Source organism: Marmota monax, unplaced genomic scaffold (assembly GCF_021218885.2).
Source record: "Marmota monax isolate L192 unplaced genomic scaffold, Marmota_monax_Labrador192_F-V1.1 WCK01_AAM20220418_F8-fsc00014, whole genome shotgun sequence".
NCBI lineage: Eukaryota > Metazoa > Chordata > Mammalia > Rodentia > Sciuridae > Marmota > Marmota monax.
In genome coordinates this window covers 11,479,691-11,496,908 of record NW_026695222.1, presented here as the reverse complement: position 1 = coordinate 11,496,908, position 17,218 = coordinate 11,479,691, and the positions used below count along the sequence as shown (strand labels likewise).

The following is a 17,218-nucleotide window of genomic DNA, read 5'->3' as shown; positions in this document are numbered from 1 at the left end:
CCACTGAGCTGCACCCCCACCCTCTCCCTGTGCTCTTAAGAGTCCCCACAGGAAACAAGGTGGCAAAGTGCTTCTCACATCATGAACAGCATCACAGAGAACAGCATCCAGAGAAGCTGTTTCTATAACATTGGGATCTGTGAAGGGACAAGGGACAGATGCCTGAGTGACATTCTGGGTCATCAAGGCAGGGAGGGCTGTGTGCTGAAGAGCCAGGACTCAGTGGCTCCAGCTCCTGTTCAGAGACAGACACATGTCAGATGTGGGCTCCAGGCTGACGCTGGATCTGAGTGGGCTCTGTCGGGAGACCCTGCCAAGGGCCCAGAGAGCAGAGCCCAGCATGGGCTGTTCTGAACACCCACACCTGAGAAGGCTCCCACGCTCTCCCTTACTGCCAGAGGAAAAATACCAACTTCCCTTCTGTGTCTTCAGGACATCAATCTCAGGGGTTGAGAGCCCTGGCTGTGTGTTAGAACCTTCTGAAGTAAGTAAAATATTCAGATGTCCAGACTCATGTTGGAATTTTAAAAGCAAAATGTCAAGGTGAACCCTGAATCTGGGAGATTTTGTCATCAGTTTCCCATGTGATTCCTATGCACAGCCAGTGGGGAGCCCCCGACCCCACTCAGCATAACAGTAAGAACAACTGTAACCTCTCCACAGGAAGAAGGCTTTTGCCCTTGTTCAAACAATGGAGCAGCTCTGTGTGTCCTGCTGGGGCATCTCCCTGTGGAAGGAGACCATGGCCGACATTCAGGAGAGGTTCTCCAGTCACTGTGGGCTTCAGGGTGTGCATGTGAGTGTCTTCCTGAACCTGTGGGAGAGGGAGGAGGAGCACAGATGCTGCTCCCTGCCCAGTGGGTCAGGTCAGAGTCTGTGTTGAGCCCCTCCTGTGTCCTGGCTCCTCTGTGGGGGACAGTGTCTATTCCCAGGGCAGCAGGAGCCTGGGCTGGAGTCAGGTCTGGGCTCTGTCCCCTCCTGGCATTAATGTGCTGTGTGAGAGAGGGCCTGCTGGGCCTCCAGCTCCCCAGGTCAACAGGGGTGGGCACAGGTGTGAAGGTCCATGTGTGCTGACCACCTCAGCCTCAAGGCTTAGGAAGGGCATGTAGTGCTTTTTGTAGGAACCACACAGTGAGCACCTGTGCTTCCTGAACTGGGAACCCCTGTGTCACCACATGGAGAACACTCTCTGGGTGACTGACCCACGTCTGCTCCTACCCTGCAGGGCCTGTGAGGGCTGGTCCCTGAGACACAGGGATTTCCAGGCAGACCCAGGGCAAAGGCCCAACCTCTTGGCAGCTCCTCCACCAGGGCCCCAGGTCTACAGAGAACCTGAGCCTGTCAGAGTCCCCTCAGGTACTGTTCCAGGGGAGGAAGGAAGGAAAGCATTCCCTGCCCCCTCCCTGCTCTGGAGGGCCTGGTCCTCAGGGAGGGACAGGAACAGTAGCCTGTGGGAGAAGAACGTTAGCCTGCACTGCTCCCAGCTCTTTCCAGAGCATCCAGAGTGCAGATTGGCACACAGTGGGTCCTGGGTGCTGGTGGTATAAAGAGAAGGCTCACCCCACGGGGCAGTGCTCTCTGAAGGCAGCACACATGCTCTGGCTCTGTGATTGGCAAGTCCCTCAAACCCTCAGAGCCCTCAGCTGGGGAGCCACGGGGCTGGGCCAGACTGGAAAAGGTCAGGGCTGTGGAGCAGGCAGGTGAGGGGTGCAGATGCCCCCATTTATCAGTCATGGAGCCTGGACCAAATAGCACGGCCTCCACAGGCCTCTGCCTCCCTGACCTGCAGAAGGGGTGGCAGCGGGTCATGACATGAGCACCCAGTGCTGCTCCTGCTTCTCAGCTGTGGCCCCCAGAATGGAGGGCATGACCCCTGACCCTCTGTCCCACCCCAGGGAGGAGGAGGCAGCTGCACTCACCTCGCACAGACAACTCGGTGCCTGGTCCAGACTTATACTCCTTATCAACAGGGGTTGATTTCTGGAACTTCACACAGTAGTAGGTGCCGGCGTCTGCTGGGGTGACATTACTGATGCGGATGGAAAAGTCCTTGTTGTCCCTCTTTGTGGCATCTGAGAGAACTGTGACTCGGGGGAAGTAGCCTCCTAAGAAATTGTAGATCAACTCCCGACCTGGCCCTGCCCCCTTAAACCACAGATGGGGACCCACGGGGAGCAGGTAGGTCACAGAGCAGTGCAGAGTGGCCGACTCTCCAGCAGCGACAGACACTGACTTCTCAGGCTGGATCACCTGCAGCTCCTGTGCAGCTGCTCCTGGGGGGAGACACAGGGTGGTCACCATTCATCCTGGGGGATTCTCTTGGTTTACCACGTGGTATCGGCAATGCCTGTCACTGACTGAGTGCCCACAGAGTGGCCTTGAGCTCAGCACAGGGCGTGTCCTCACACTGAGCCTCCCCTGGCCTGCACCTCCACACTGTGAGACACCTGCCCCTGAGGCCCAGAGCCCTGAGCAAGGTGGAGGGAGGGGACTCAAGGGCCTGAGCCCTCCCCTGAGCTCTCAAGTGTCACCAACTATTTTTTGCTCTTCCCTTTCTGACCACAAGGTCACTGGCACTATATGGACTATGACATTGGGTGGGGTCCTGATGCTCTTGAGAGTCCTGAGTTTTGGGGAAGTGGTGGGTACAGTTAATGGGACATGATTTTGACATGAGTCTTGGCTCAGCTTCCCTGTTCCACAGAGAGTCCAGCTTATGATGGGGTTTCCTCAGCCTGGAGTGATCATGGTGCATACAGCAATGAACGTGCAGCTCAAGTAAGAAATGAAACATTGCTGAAGCCCCTCACATATCTCCCCACAGTACAACCACCTTGTATAAGTTTCTAATGCTGCTGTGACAAAGGACTGCCCACCTAGTGCCCACAGCAACAGAAATCTATCATGTTATGGTTGTGACCATCAGAAGCTCAAATTCGCTGTCACTGGGCCTCCACCCAGGGCTCCTCGTGAGAGCTGTTTCCTTAGGAGGCTGTTCCCTGCTCTCCACACCCAGGGGGCTGCCTGGGCTGCTTCCCCTTGTTTCCCATCCTCCTGTCCCTCCTCCCTCTTGCCTCCTCATCCCATGTCCTTCCCTAACTCTTACCCTCCTTCCTCCTCCTCCTCCTCAGGACCCTAGTGACCTATTGGGCCCCACCTGAAAAGAGACCAGCACTGTGAAGCAGCTGTCTCCAACATGCTCCTGGAAAATTGGGATGAAGTGGAAGGAAAATCTAGAATATGATCAGCAAATTGAGAACATCAATAAAGAAAGAGGATGTATTAAAATATTCAAGCAGAAATTTGAGTATTGATAAGCTTAATTAACTCAGAAGTTCACTGGAGATCCCACAACAGGTTTGAACAGGCAGTTGAAAAAAATCACAAAATGTGGAGCAGGATCCATTGACATTGCTGAGTCTGAAATTCAGAAAAACAAAACAAAACCAAAAAACCCAAAAAACAAATAACAAAAAACTTGGAATCTTAAAAAGAACCTAGAGTCTATTCAGAATATCAAAAAAGCATCGACAAACATATGAGACTCCCAGAGATACAAGAAAGAAAAATGTTAAAAGGTTTATTTCAAAGAGAAATATTGCCTACAATCTTAAATATGATCAAGTATATGAATGTTCTAATCCCAGATACTGAACAAACTTCAGGAACCATCAACGTGAGCCGACCCACACTGAGGCGCATTGGACACCAATCTGCTAAAATTAAAATAAAGCCGAATATACTGAAGCAGAAAGAGAGGAATGATCACCAGATACTGGAGAGCTTCCTGAGGTTTGTATCAAGTTCTTGATGATGGGAGTCAGAGGCAGTAAGATGACTGATCTAAAGTGTTGAATAAAAATATATCTAGAATTCTATACCTGGCACAACTGTCCTTCCAACATAAATGAGAAATGAAGATATTTCCAGATAATGAAAAATGAGTATGGCACTAACTCTAGAAATGTCCCACAGGAAATTTGAAGGGAGATCATGAGGTTGAAATGAAAGTATTGTAGATAATAAGGCCAAGTTGTACCAAAAATAAAGATCTTATAAATGTTTTAAATTTCCTGGTGCCTCAGTTTCCCCAAGAACAGATATGAAAACTTCATTCAACCAACAAGTATATTAATGAGATAAGCCATTCTCAACCATGAGTTCCCCTGTGGTTCTTCCTGGACTGGGAGCTAGTGGAATTAACACACACCTGTGAAATCCCTCATGATATTGGCTTGTGTGCTCTGCAGTGACCCCAACCAGGCACTTGCCCAGGGGTTCTCTCTAGGAACTGTGTTCCTGAAAAATCCTTAATTTCTGGTGTCTTTCCAGGTGCAGTTCCCACAACTCTGTTGGCAAGGTCCTTAGGGGGCTCATCAGTGGGATGAACCCTCCCATTGACTACACAGTGGAGATGAGGGAGGGAAGTTCTAAAATCAGGGGCAAAGTACTTCAGATAAAGCCTCTGACTGTTCGTGCCTTACTGGCTGACTGTCCCCAATGGCTCCATGTGTTGCACAGATCTCTGGCCTGCTGGCTGTCTTGTGCCCTGCTTTGTGAAGTTCTCTGTTCCTTTTCAGAGAGCTTATAATGCTCTCTACATTAGAGTACTGCTCTCATCTCAACCCCAAGAATGCAGATTGAGATACCAGTTCCTAGCCTTGACCCCAGCTACAGAATCATCCTACCACTGGAATCTGGAAAACCAGACCATGTGAATTGGCTATTGACCAGTGCACTTGTGTGGGAATGTGATTTGAGGTAAGATCCCTGCTGGTGGGTGTGTGCAGAGAAGTATTAGCAGCATTAGGGAGTGAATTTGATCATGTTATGTTTTATGCGTGTATAAATATGCCACAGGGAAACCCATTATTTTGTAAAATTCATATGTGCTCCACCATCCAAAAATACAAAATAGTAAAAAAGAAAGAGTAACAAAGCCCCCTGGAATTTTCCCAGATGCCTTTCTAGGCAGAGGAGGGGTGACTCCCCTTTGCCGAGCAATGATGAGGGAAGTTCCAAACTATGTCAGTGTCATAGCTGCTATGAAGATCAACTTTGGAGGGGATCCAAGATGGCGGGCCAGAGGGAGGCAGCATTCTGTGTTGCTCTCTCACCTGGGACTCAATTAGTGAGAGTACTGCTTCTATGAGAGTGATATTCCTGCTTTCTCACAGAAATAATAGCCACTGTGCATTTTCAGGACACCAGGCCTCAATGTCAGAGTAAGTCTCCCATCTAGTCACCCATGCAGAACTACCAGATGCCCAATGCGGGACCATCAGCATCAGCACCAGTGCAGGATTTTTGGCCACTCATCTGAGCAGAAATCCAGAATGCTGCTCCCATGCAGGACTCCTGGTAGCTATCCATGTAGAGAAACTCTGGCCACCACTCCTGTGTGGGCCCCCATTTACCAACATGGGGCTCGCCTAGTTTCCCTCATCTTGGGACTCCACAACAATGGAGATAGTCCCCTATGCAGGGTATCCTGCCTGCAATGGGGACTTCACAATGGTCTGAAGACAACCAGCTCATCTCTGAACACATTGCCCAATGCAAAGCCTGGCTCCCCCCACCCTACCCGACACCCATTGCTGAAAGCAGCCACCTTCATTTGGGTCACCTCATCACCATCTCTAGTGAGGGCAACTCCCAGTTTGGAACTGTGGCTGGCCAGGTGCTGAGTCCATGAGTTGGAAAGCAGTCTATGTTGTCTATGTGAGGGACATTCAGGGTCCAGCACACTGAATCCGGATACTGTATTAGCACATTAACTGCACTCAGCCCCATCACCATGGGAATCTGGCCTCCCATTGATGCATAGCACGTCCCTTTCCTTCTGCATTTCTGCCATTGACCATTGAGCCCATTGGTTTCCACTCATAAGCATGTTGCTAGCTCTTTGGTCACTCGACCCTCGAATAAATCTGCCCAGTAACAGGCTCTGCATAAAAACTTTCCTTTGCAATAATGAAAGGAATTGAGTCCTCTGAAACTGATCTCCGGAGGACTCTTTTTGACTCTGTTGCCACATCCTCCTCAGCTGTTTGGTGGGCTTCGGCTGGATCTAGTGAGCCCACATCCAGGTACCCAGTTTCCACCCTGTCCCCCTAGCAGCTGCTAGCCTGGCATGTGACTGCCCAACACAAAACAGCTCTTAGCAGCAGATGCACAATATTTTCTAAGTGCCCCACACAAGACCCCCAGAGAGAAAAGTCCCTTATTAGGAACTAGTAAGGGAGAGGATGAGTGAGATAGAGTTTAGAGACTAACACAGAGACCAGGAACTGGGAGGTCTTCAGGCAAAATAAGGAGATAAAACCAGGTGTTCACATCACATGAGTGGGCCCCAAAAGAGATCCTTGAGGTACACTCTCCCTTTGGGGACCACTGGGTGCCACACCTCACTCCTTGGTACCCTCCACCCAGGACCAACCTTCCTACCTTGGTTTCCTTCACTTTCCTGAGGGCAGAGATACCAGCTAACAATAGACAACCCCACCTATTGGGAGAAGGAAAGCAGGAAAGATCCTGATCTCCAACCAAAACATTCCTGGTTTCTTCATTCAAGATTATTTTTCTTTCCTTTTTCTTCTCCCTCTCTATTCTCCCACCCTCATATCCCCAACATATGTGAAACCAAGTACTTTGCATGAATTAGGATTTTGAGGACTGGGGCGACTGAATAGTATATTACAGTTGTGTTGAATATTCTTTTTTTCCCTCCAATTTTTACTATTTTAACATTTTTAAATTTTTCTTAATACACATGTGTTTGTTTTATATACTTTACTGTTTTCCCTCTTACTTGTCTACCTAAAATTAATTCCTTTTTATTCTGCTACTAACTTTCTTCTTTAGATTTCTCATTCACATTTCTTAAGATATAATAACTCTATATCCTCACTCCTACCTCCTCAGCATATCATCCTACAAATCACCTCCAGATCTTTGTTCACTGTCAGAAACTGTAAATGCTTTTTACAAACCCACACATTATATTGTAGATAATAATTGAATTCAACATTTATGTATATTGTGACCAAACTGTAAACGTCTTAATACTATTTGTTTTTAGGCTGTATATTGTTTATATTGGGATCTGTTAACATTGCCTTTCTCCTCAAAGGAGAGGTATTGGAACCCTACAGGGGCACTATAATCTTTATAGAGTAAAAACGGTAACACCTTGGATCTGCAGTGCTAGAAGGGAAGACATACAAACAGCATGAAAAGACAAGGGAAGAAAGAGCCCCAAACAAACAAAGATACCACATTATTAGAATCCATGGCCAGCACAGCAGAGGAAATTACAGAGAAGGAGTTCAGGATGTACATAATCAAAATGTTCTGTGAATTAAAGAATGATATATGAGAGCAAACCCAGCGAGCAAAAGATCATTTCGACAAAGCTACATAAACAAACATAGGAAACAAAAGACTAATAGGGAGATCGAGGTTCTAAACAAACAAACTCTTGAAATGAAAGAAACAATAAACCAAATCAAAGTTCAATTGAAGCATCACCAACAGAGTAGACCATTTGTAAGACAGAACATCAGACAATGAAAACAAGATATATTATCTTGAAAAGAATAATACCACCCAGTGAAAATAATAAGAAACCATCAGCAGAACATTCAAGAAATATGGAATAGCATAAAAAGACCAAATTTAAGAGTTATTGGGAGATAGAGGATAGCACAGAGTTGCAAAACAAAGGAATGAATAAAATATTCAATGAAATAATATCAGAAAACTTTTCAAACACAAAGAATGAATTGGAAAATCAAATTCAAGAGGCTTACAGGATGGCAAATGCACAAAATCACAACAGATCCACACCAAGACACATTACAATAAAAATGCCTTATGTACATAATAAAGAGAGAATATTAAGGGCCACGAGAGAAAGGAATCAGATTACACATTGGGGAAACCAATTAGGTTATGTGCAGATTTTTCAACCCAGACCCTGGAAGCTAGAAGGTCCTGGAACAACATATATCAAGCTCTGAAATAAAATGGGTGCCAACAAGAATCTTGATCCAGCAAAATTACGATTTAGATTTGATGATGAAATAAAAACTTTTCATGATAAATGAAAGCTACAAGAATTTACAGGTAGAAAGTCCCACTACAGACATCTTGGCAAAATATTCCATGAAGAGAAAATAAAAACAACAATGAAAATCAGCAGACGGAGGTATTACACTAAAGGAAAAACTAATCAAAGGAGAAATTAAGTCAATTAAATACCAAAAATAAACAAAAAATAGCTAGGAATACAAATCATGTCTCAGTAATAACCCTGAATGTTAATGGCCTAAACTCACAAATCAATGGACATAGGCTAGAAGACTTGATTAAAAACAACAACAACAACAACGAAAACCCAACAATATGTTGCCTCCAGGAGTCTCAGCTCATAAAAAAAGACATATACAGATTGAAGGTGAAAGGTTGGGAAAAATCATACCACTCCCATGGACTATGGAAGCAAGCAGGGGTTTTCATTGTCATGTCAAATAAAGTAGACTTCAAGCTAAATGTAATCAAAAGAGATAAAGAAGAACACTACATACTGCTCAAGGGAACCATACATCAACAAGACATAACAACCATAAATATATATGCCCCAAACAATGGAGCATCTATGTTCATCAAACAAATTCTTCTCAAGTTCAAGAGTCAAATTGTCCACAACAAAATAATTTTGGGTGACTTTAACTCACCTCTTTAACACTGACTAGATCTTCCAAAAAAAGCAAACAAAGAAACTATAGACCTCAATAATGCAATCAATAACTTAGACTTAACTCACATATATAGAATATTTTATTCTTCAATGAATGAATACACTTTCTTCTCATCAATACATAGATCCTTCTCTAAAATAGACCATATATTATGCCACAAAACAAATCGTAGTAAATATTAAAAAGTAGAGATAGTACCCTGCATTCTATCAGATCAAAATGGAATAAAATTAGAAATCAGTGATAAAATAAAAAATAAAACTACTCCAACACCTAGATACTAAAAAATAAGCTACTGGATTAATGGGTTGCAGAAGACATCAAGGAAGAGATCAAAAAATTCTTAGAGGTAAATGAGATCACAGATACAATATATCAAAATCTCTGGGACACTATGAAGGCAGGACTAAGAGGAAAGTTCATTGCATGGAGTTTATTCCTTTAAAGAAGTTAAAATCAACAAATAAATGATCTAACATTACCTCTGAAAGCACTAGAAAAAGAAGAACAAATCAACACCAAAAACAGTAGAAGACGGGAACTAATTAAAATTAGAGTTGAAATCAATGAAGCTGAAACAAAAGAAACAATTGAAAAAATTGACAAAACAAAACGTTGGTTATTTAAAAAAATAAATAAAATTGCCAGACCCTTAGCTATGCTAACAAAGAGAAGGAGAGAGAAAACTCAAATTACCAGCATACGTGATAAAAATGGTAATATCACAAAAGATACGACAGAAATACAGAGGATAGTTAGAAATTATTTTGAAAACTTATGCTTCAATAAAATAGAAGATATTGAAGGCATCAACAAATATCTTAAGTCATATGATTTGCCAAAGTTGAATCAGGATGTTATATACAATTTAAACAGAACAATATTAAGTGATGAAATACAAGATGCCATCAGAAGCCTACCAACCAAGAAAAGCCCAGGACTGAATGGATGCACAGCCAACTTCTACAAGACCTTTAAAGAAGAACTAATACCAATACTCTTCAATTGATTTCAGTAAATAGAAAAGAGGGAGCACTTCCAAACTCATTCTATAAGGCCAATATCACTCTGATTCCCAAACCAGGCAAAGACACATCAAAGAAAGAAACCTTTGACCAATATCTCTAATGAATACAGATGCAAAAATTCTCAAAAAATTCTGGCAAATCAAATACAAAAACATATCAAAAAAGATTGTGCACTATGATCAAGTGGGACTCATCCCAGGGATGCAAGGTTGGTTCAACACTCAGAATGTAATTCATCACATCAATAGACTCAAAGATAAGAATCATGATCATCTCAATAGATGCAGAAAAAGCATTTGACAAAATACAGCACCTATTTATGTTCAAACCACTAAAAAAACTAGGGATAACAGTAACATATCTCAACAATGTAAAAGCTGTCTATGCTCAGCCCCAGGCCAACATCATTTTATTTTTTAATTTTTTCACTGTTTCTATTTATTTCAAAAACATTTTTTATTTATTTCTTACATACATGACAATAGTGGAATGCATTACATTGATAATTGTCCATTCATAGCACAATTTTCGTAACTCTGTATATAAAGTATGTGCATTTAAAATGGAGAAAACTTGAAGACATTCTGTGTAAAAACTGGAATGAGACAGGGATACCCTCTTTCACCACTTATATATAACATAGTTTTTGAAACACTGGCCAGAACAATTAGACAGGCAAAAGAAATTAAAGGGATACGAATAGGAAAAGAAGAACTTAAATTAGCACTTCTAGCTGATGATATGATTCTATACCTAGAAGACCCAAAAAGCTTTCCCAGAAAACTTCTAGATATAGTAAATGAATTCAGCATAGTAGCAGGATATATAATCAACACCAATGTATCAAAGGCATTTCTATATGTCAGTGACAAATCCTCTGAAAGGGAAAGGAGGAAAACCATCCCATTTACAATAGCCTCAAAAAGATAAAATACATGAAAATCAACTTAATGAAACAGGAAAAAGTCTATACAATGAAAACTATAGAACCCTAAAGAGATGAATCAAAGAAGGTATTAGAATACGGAAAGATCTACCTTGCTCTTGGATAGGCAGAACTAATATTATCAAAATGACCATACTACCAAAAGCACTATATAGATTTAATGCAATTCTGATTAAAATCCCAATGGCATTCCTCAGAGAAATAGAAAAATCAATCATGAAATTCATCTGGAAAAACAAGAGACAAGAATAACTAAAGCAATTCTTAGCAGGGAGAATGAAGCAGGTGGCATCGCTATACCAGACCGTAAATTATACTACAGAGCAATAGTAATAAAAACAGCATGGTGTTGGCACCAAAACAGACTGGTAGACCAATAGAGGACATAGAGACTAACCCACAAAATTGCAATTATCCTATATTAGACAAAGGTCCAAAAACATGCATTGGAGTAAAGATAGCCTCTTCAACAAATGGAGCTGGGAAAATTGGAAATCCATATGCAACAAAATGAAATTAAACTCCTATCTCTCCCCATGCAAAAAACTCAACTCAAAATGGATCAAGGACCTAGGAATTAAACCAGACACTCTGTGTCTAATAGAAGAAAAAGTAGGCCCTAATCTTCATCATATGGGAATAGACCTCAACTTACTTAATAAGACTCCATTAGCACAAGAATTAAAACCAAAAATCAATAAATGGGATGGCCTCAAACTAAAGTTTCTTCTCAGCAAAAGAAACAATCTGTGAGGTGAAGAGAGAGCCTACATCTTAGAAGCAAATTTTTACCCCTCACACATCAGATAGAGCACTAATCTCTAGGATATATGAAGAATTCAAAAAGCTAAACACCATAAAAAATAACCCAATCAATAAATGGGCCAAGGGCCTGAAACGACTTTTTCAGAAGAGGATATACAATCTATCCACAAATATATGAAAAAAATTCATCATCTCTAGATTAGAGAAATGCAAATCAAAAATACTCTAAGATTTCATCTCACTACTGTCAGAATGCTTTTATAAAGACAAACAACAATAAGTGTTAGTGAGGACGTGGGGATAAGGTACACTGATACACTGCTGGTGGGACTACAAATTGGTGCAGCCAATCTGGAAAGCAGTATGGAGATTCCTTGAAAAACTGGAATGGAACCACCATTTGACCCAACTATTCCTCTTCTCAGTCTACATCCAGAGGACTTAAAAACAGCACTCTACAGGGATACAGCCACATCAATGTTTATAGCAGCTCAATTCACAATAGCTAAAATGTAGAGCCAACCTAAATGGCCTTCAGTAGATGAAAGGATAAAAAAATATGGCATATATGCACAATGGAATATTACTCAGCAATAAAAGAGAATAAAATCATGGCATTTGTAGGTAAATGGATGGATATGGAGAATATAATAGTAAATGAAGTTAGCTAATCCCAAAAAACCAAATGTTGAATGTTTTCTCTGATATAAGTGTACTCACTCATAATGGGAATGGGGGAGGTGGTGAGAATGGGAGGAATAGACAAACGCTAGATACGGCAAAAGGTTCTGAGGGTAGAGAAGGGGAATGGGGTGGAAAAGATGGTGGAATGAATTGGACTTCATTACTCTAAGTACATGTATGACGACATGAATGGTGTGAATATACTTTGTAGACATCCCGAAAAAATGAAAAAAAAAAAGATTCACTATAAACCTAGGCCTGGAGCCCCATTAGGGTAGCAGTCTGGAGTCTCCAGAGTAGCTGTGCATAGGGGAAGGATCTCACAGCATCTCCCAGCAACCCCAGAGCACAGGCTGCTGTAGCTTGGTGCTGTTTTGAGAAGTGAGAGATTATCTGAATTTGTACTGCTTGAGGGAATGAAACAGCTATATATTCTCTACTCTGATACCCCACAGTTGATAAAATGAGAATGGAATAAAATAAGAAATCAATGATAAAAAATACAAACTACTCTAACACCTGGAGAAAAATAAAACACCTTTGAGTGACTGATCAATAGCAGAAGAAATCAGGGATGAATAAAAAAAATACTTAGAGGTAAACAAGAATAGTAATACAATATATTAAAAGCAGAAGGTAGTCAGAAGCTATTTTGAAAATATAAACTCTTAGAAAATCTTGAAACATTGAGAAATTTAGAGACACATATGATCTACTCATTCTGAAAAAGAAAGACATAGAATATTCAAACAGATCACTTTAAGCAATGATATTGAATATGACATCAAAAGCTGACCAATAAATAAAAGCCCAAGACCAGATGGATTCTCAGTCTAGTTTTAAGATCTTCAAAGAAGAAGTAACATGAATCCTTTTCAAATTATTCCATGAAGTAGAAAAGGAGAGAAAACTTCCAGGCTCATTATTTTTTGAGGCTGGTAACACCCTGGTATTATGACAAAAACTAGACAAAGACACATCAATGAAAGAAAACTACAGATTAATATTCCTGGTGAACATAGATACAAAAATTATTAATAAAATACTGACAAATAACATAAAAATCATATTGAAAAAGTAATGCACCATGATCAAGTGAGGTTCATCCCAGGGATGCAAGTTTGGTTGAACATAGGGAAATCAATAAACATAATTCATCATGTCAATAGACCTAAAGACAAGAACCACTTTGTTATCTGAATAGATACAGAAAAAGCATTTGACAAATTCAGAATCAATTCATATTCAAAACACTAGAAAAACCAATGATAATGGAAACATACCTCAAAATAGTCAAAGCTATGTATGCAAAACACAAGTCCAACATCATTCTATATAACAAAAAATTGACAGCATTCCCTCTATAAACTGGAACAAGACAGGGATGTTCTATCACCACTTTTATTCAACATCATCCTTGAAACTCTAGCCAGAGCAATTAGATAGAAGAAAGGAATTTTAAAAATATGCATATGAAAAGAAGAACTCAGACCATCTCTGTTTGCAGCTGACATGATTCTATACATAGAGGATCCAAAATAATTCCACCTGAAAACATCTCTCAGAAATGAATTCAGCAAAGTAGAAGGATATAAAATTAATACTCATAAATAAATTGTATTCAAATATATCAGTAATAAATTAACAGAGATAGAAATTAGGAAAACCATCCTATTCATAATGGCATAAAAATATTTGGGAATAAATCTTAAAAAAAAGAGGTGAAAGACCTCTACTATGACAAGTACAAAACACTAAAGAAAGAAATAGAATAAGACTTTAGAATGTGGAAAGATTCCTCCCATGTTCTTGGATAAACAGAGCTAATATTGTAATGATGGCTATACTACCAAAAGCACTGTACCTATTTAGTGCAATACATATTATAATTCCAAGAATATTCTTCATAGAAATAGAAAAAGCAGTCATGAAAATCATTTGAAAAAATAAGAGTCCCAGAATAGCAAAATAATCCTCAGCAAGAAAACTGAAGCAGGAGGCATCACAATACCAGACCTTAAATTATACTACAGAGCTATAGTAACAAAAACAGCATGGTTTCAGCACCAAAACAGAAAGGAAGACCAATGGTACAGAATAGAAGACAAAGAGTTGCACCCACATACACAGTTCTCTCATACTAGACAAGGCACCATAAACCTACACTGGAGAAAAATATCATCTTTGCAAATGGTACTGGCAAAACTGGACAGCTGCATGTAGCAAAATGATATTAAACCTCCATCTCTAACCCTGCCCAAAACTCAACTCAAAGTGGACCAAGGACCTAGGCATTACACCAGAGACCCTGCACCTACTAGAATAAAAGTAGGCCCAACTCTCCATCATATCAGCTTAGGAAGCAAATTCCTCAACAAGACTCCTAAAGTGGAAGAAGTAAAATCAAGAATCAATAAATTGAATGGTATCAAACTAAAAAGCTTCTTCACAGCAAGGGGAACATCAAGAAGGTGAACAGAGATCCCATGGAATGGGAGAAAATTTTTGCCACCAGCACCTTAGATACAGCATTGATCTCCAGGATATATAAAGAATTCAAAAACTTAACACAAAAACAAACAAACAAACAAACAAATAACCCAATCAATAAATGGAAAAGGAACTGAACAGTTGCTTCATAGAAAAAGAATTATAATCAGCCAACAAATATATGAAAAATGTTCAACATCTCCAGCAATTAGAGAAATGTAAATTAATACTACAGTGAGATTCCATCTCACTCCTGTCAGAATGGCAATTATCAATAACACAAGTAACAATAAAATTTTGGCAAGGATGTGGGGAAAAAAGGTATGCTCAAACATTAATGGTGGGACTGCAAGTTGGTGCAACCCCTCTGGAAAGCAGTATGAAGATTCCTTAGAAAACTTGGAATAGGATCACCATTAAACCCAGCTAACACAATTCACTTTTTATACCCTACGAACATAAAATCATTAACTACAATGACATGGCCACATCAATGTTTAAAACAGCCCAATTCACAATAGCCAAGCTATGGAACCAACCTAAGTACCCTTCAACAAATAAATGGATAAAGAAAATACGGTACATATACACAATATAAACAAGAATAAAATTATGGAATTTTCCAGTAAATGCATGGAACTATCATGCTAAATGAAATAACTCAATCTGAAACAAAACCAAAAGCCAAATATTGTCTCATATGCAGAGGCTAACACACAACAAGGGAGGATGAGGAGGGAAGAATAGAAGTTCACTGGATTTAACAAAGAGAAATAAAAGGGAGATGCAATAGGATTAGAAAAGTCAGAATAAATTGCACATAAATTTCCTATATTCATATATAAATGCACAACCAGTGTAACCCCACAGCATGTACAACCACAGGAATGGGAAGTTATACTCCATGTATGTATAATATGTCAAAATACATTCTACTGTCATATATAACTAAAAAGAACAAATTTAAAAAATTTTAAAAAGACCAACAAACACCACTGTTATCCCATTTAAGCAGCAGACAGAAATTCCCCTTGGAGGCACTGGACCACTCACCAGGATCATAAACTGCCCCATGGCTTTGAAAAATTCTTCCCCTCACGGACTTGTCTACATATCATGAAAACAACAGATGTCTGGTGACCCCTTGGCTCTCTAGGACTTAGATGCTCTGTAAACATTGATCACCTCAACTGCTCCCGACAGCTATGAAAGCATCATCAGGACAAGATAAAGCAAAACCTACACCATGTGGCCTTTCCACTGGCAGGATCGGGTGACTTTCCTAGGCTTAGACCCTTACACAAAGCCTGGATATCTCAGAGGGTCACCTCTCACCAGGTCCCTTGGCTAGCTGGAGCCCTAAGAATTAACCTAGTGGATGTAATGGAAATCCGTGGACTGTAGGAATGGCACAGCCACCATCATACACCCTGGAACTCAGTGGGATGCGGCTGCCTTCCACCCCTTAACCAGAGCCTCCCTCTAAAGCATGGGAACAGGACAACACACCTTGCAAAGCCCAGGCAGCCTCCTGAGCTCAGGGCAATTCACCTCTCTGTTCCACACCTGGAAGTGGCTCCCATTTGAATCACAGTGAGAGGAACTCCCTTGAACACAGCAGGGGCATCTGCTCTCACAGCCTGTGCACATGGGGTTTCTCTATCAGGAAGCCCTTCTGCCAGAAAACCTCAGGGCCACTCCTGCCCCTCCTCTTAATCTCTGCTCAAATTCCCCTTCTCAGTGATGCCTGTCCAGATGACCCCATTTACAGTTCCTCTCTCCCACTCGTTCTCCAATTCCCTTATCCCGCTGACAGTTTTTAAGTTGCATTGATCACTGTTCAATATGTGATGTGACTTACCTCTTTGTTGTGTGTTGATCACCACCATTGTCCCTAGAGGTACCTTAGCTACACAGGGCAAATCCTTTGCCTCTTCTATGCTCAATGCATTGCAAGTTTCTGTAACAGTTCCTGCACACAGTAGGTATACAATAAGTGTGTACTTACTGTGTGAATTGCTCAGTGCAACCCTTCCTACATTGCAGAAGTCAACTTTAAGTGGGTACATTTTGTAGAAATGGCCACAAGTTGAGTTTCCCACACAGAATATTTAGCAAAACAAGAACTATTTGCCAGAAATAGACAGGAAGTAGAAGAGCCCAGGAGAAGAAAACCACAAACCCTTTTCCTCCACCATTGTCTAAGCCCATTGGCAGAAGCTGTACAAAGCGTGTAAATCAGTCCACATATGCATCGTTTACTAATTTCATATAGAAATTTAAACTTATTGCCTTAAAAAAGAAAGAAAAGACAAGAAACAAGATCCAAACCCTCTTGGGGTCTCTAGACCACCCATGATGAGCATGAGATGCCCCAGGTCTTTGGAAGCAGACATCTGACCACATGATGTCGTGCTCACACCATTAAAACAATGTCTGGCTATATGTAGGGTCAGGGCCACAGAGTTTGAGAAGATGGTGGTTGAACCACGAGCTCCAGATCAGAGCATCTGCACCCAAACTCCAGCCCTAGCACTGCCCCT

At 41.2% G+C, this 17,218-nt stretch overlaps 1 protein-coding gene and 1 long non-coding RNA gene across 4 annotated transcripts in view; one reads left to right on the top strand and one right to left on the bottom strand.

Moving 5' to 3' along the window:
• Window positions 1-17,218, bottom strand: part of LOC124085372 (signal-regulatory protein beta-1-like) — a 43,087-nt gene that overhangs the window by 10,569 nt on the left and 15,300 nt on the right. For 2 of the 3 annotated variants that reach the window (XM_058575480.1, XM_058575479.1), the window contains exon 2: window positions 1,920-2,273. In XM_058575480.1, the coding sequence (XP_058431463.1) occupies window positions 1,920-2,273 (354 nt within the window). Of the gene's footprint in view, window positions 1-1,919; window positions 2,274-16,536; window positions 16,694-17,218 lie in introns of those variants that run through there. The other variant, XM_058575481.1, reaches the window with a different exon arrangement.
• LOC131423773 (uncharacterized) lies at window positions 477-4,023 on the top strand. Its single transcript, XR_009225808.1, has 3 exons — window positions 477-796; window positions 2,689-2,778; window positions 3,132-4,023. It is a non-coding gene; the product is annotated as an uncharacterized LOC131423773 (long non-coding RNA).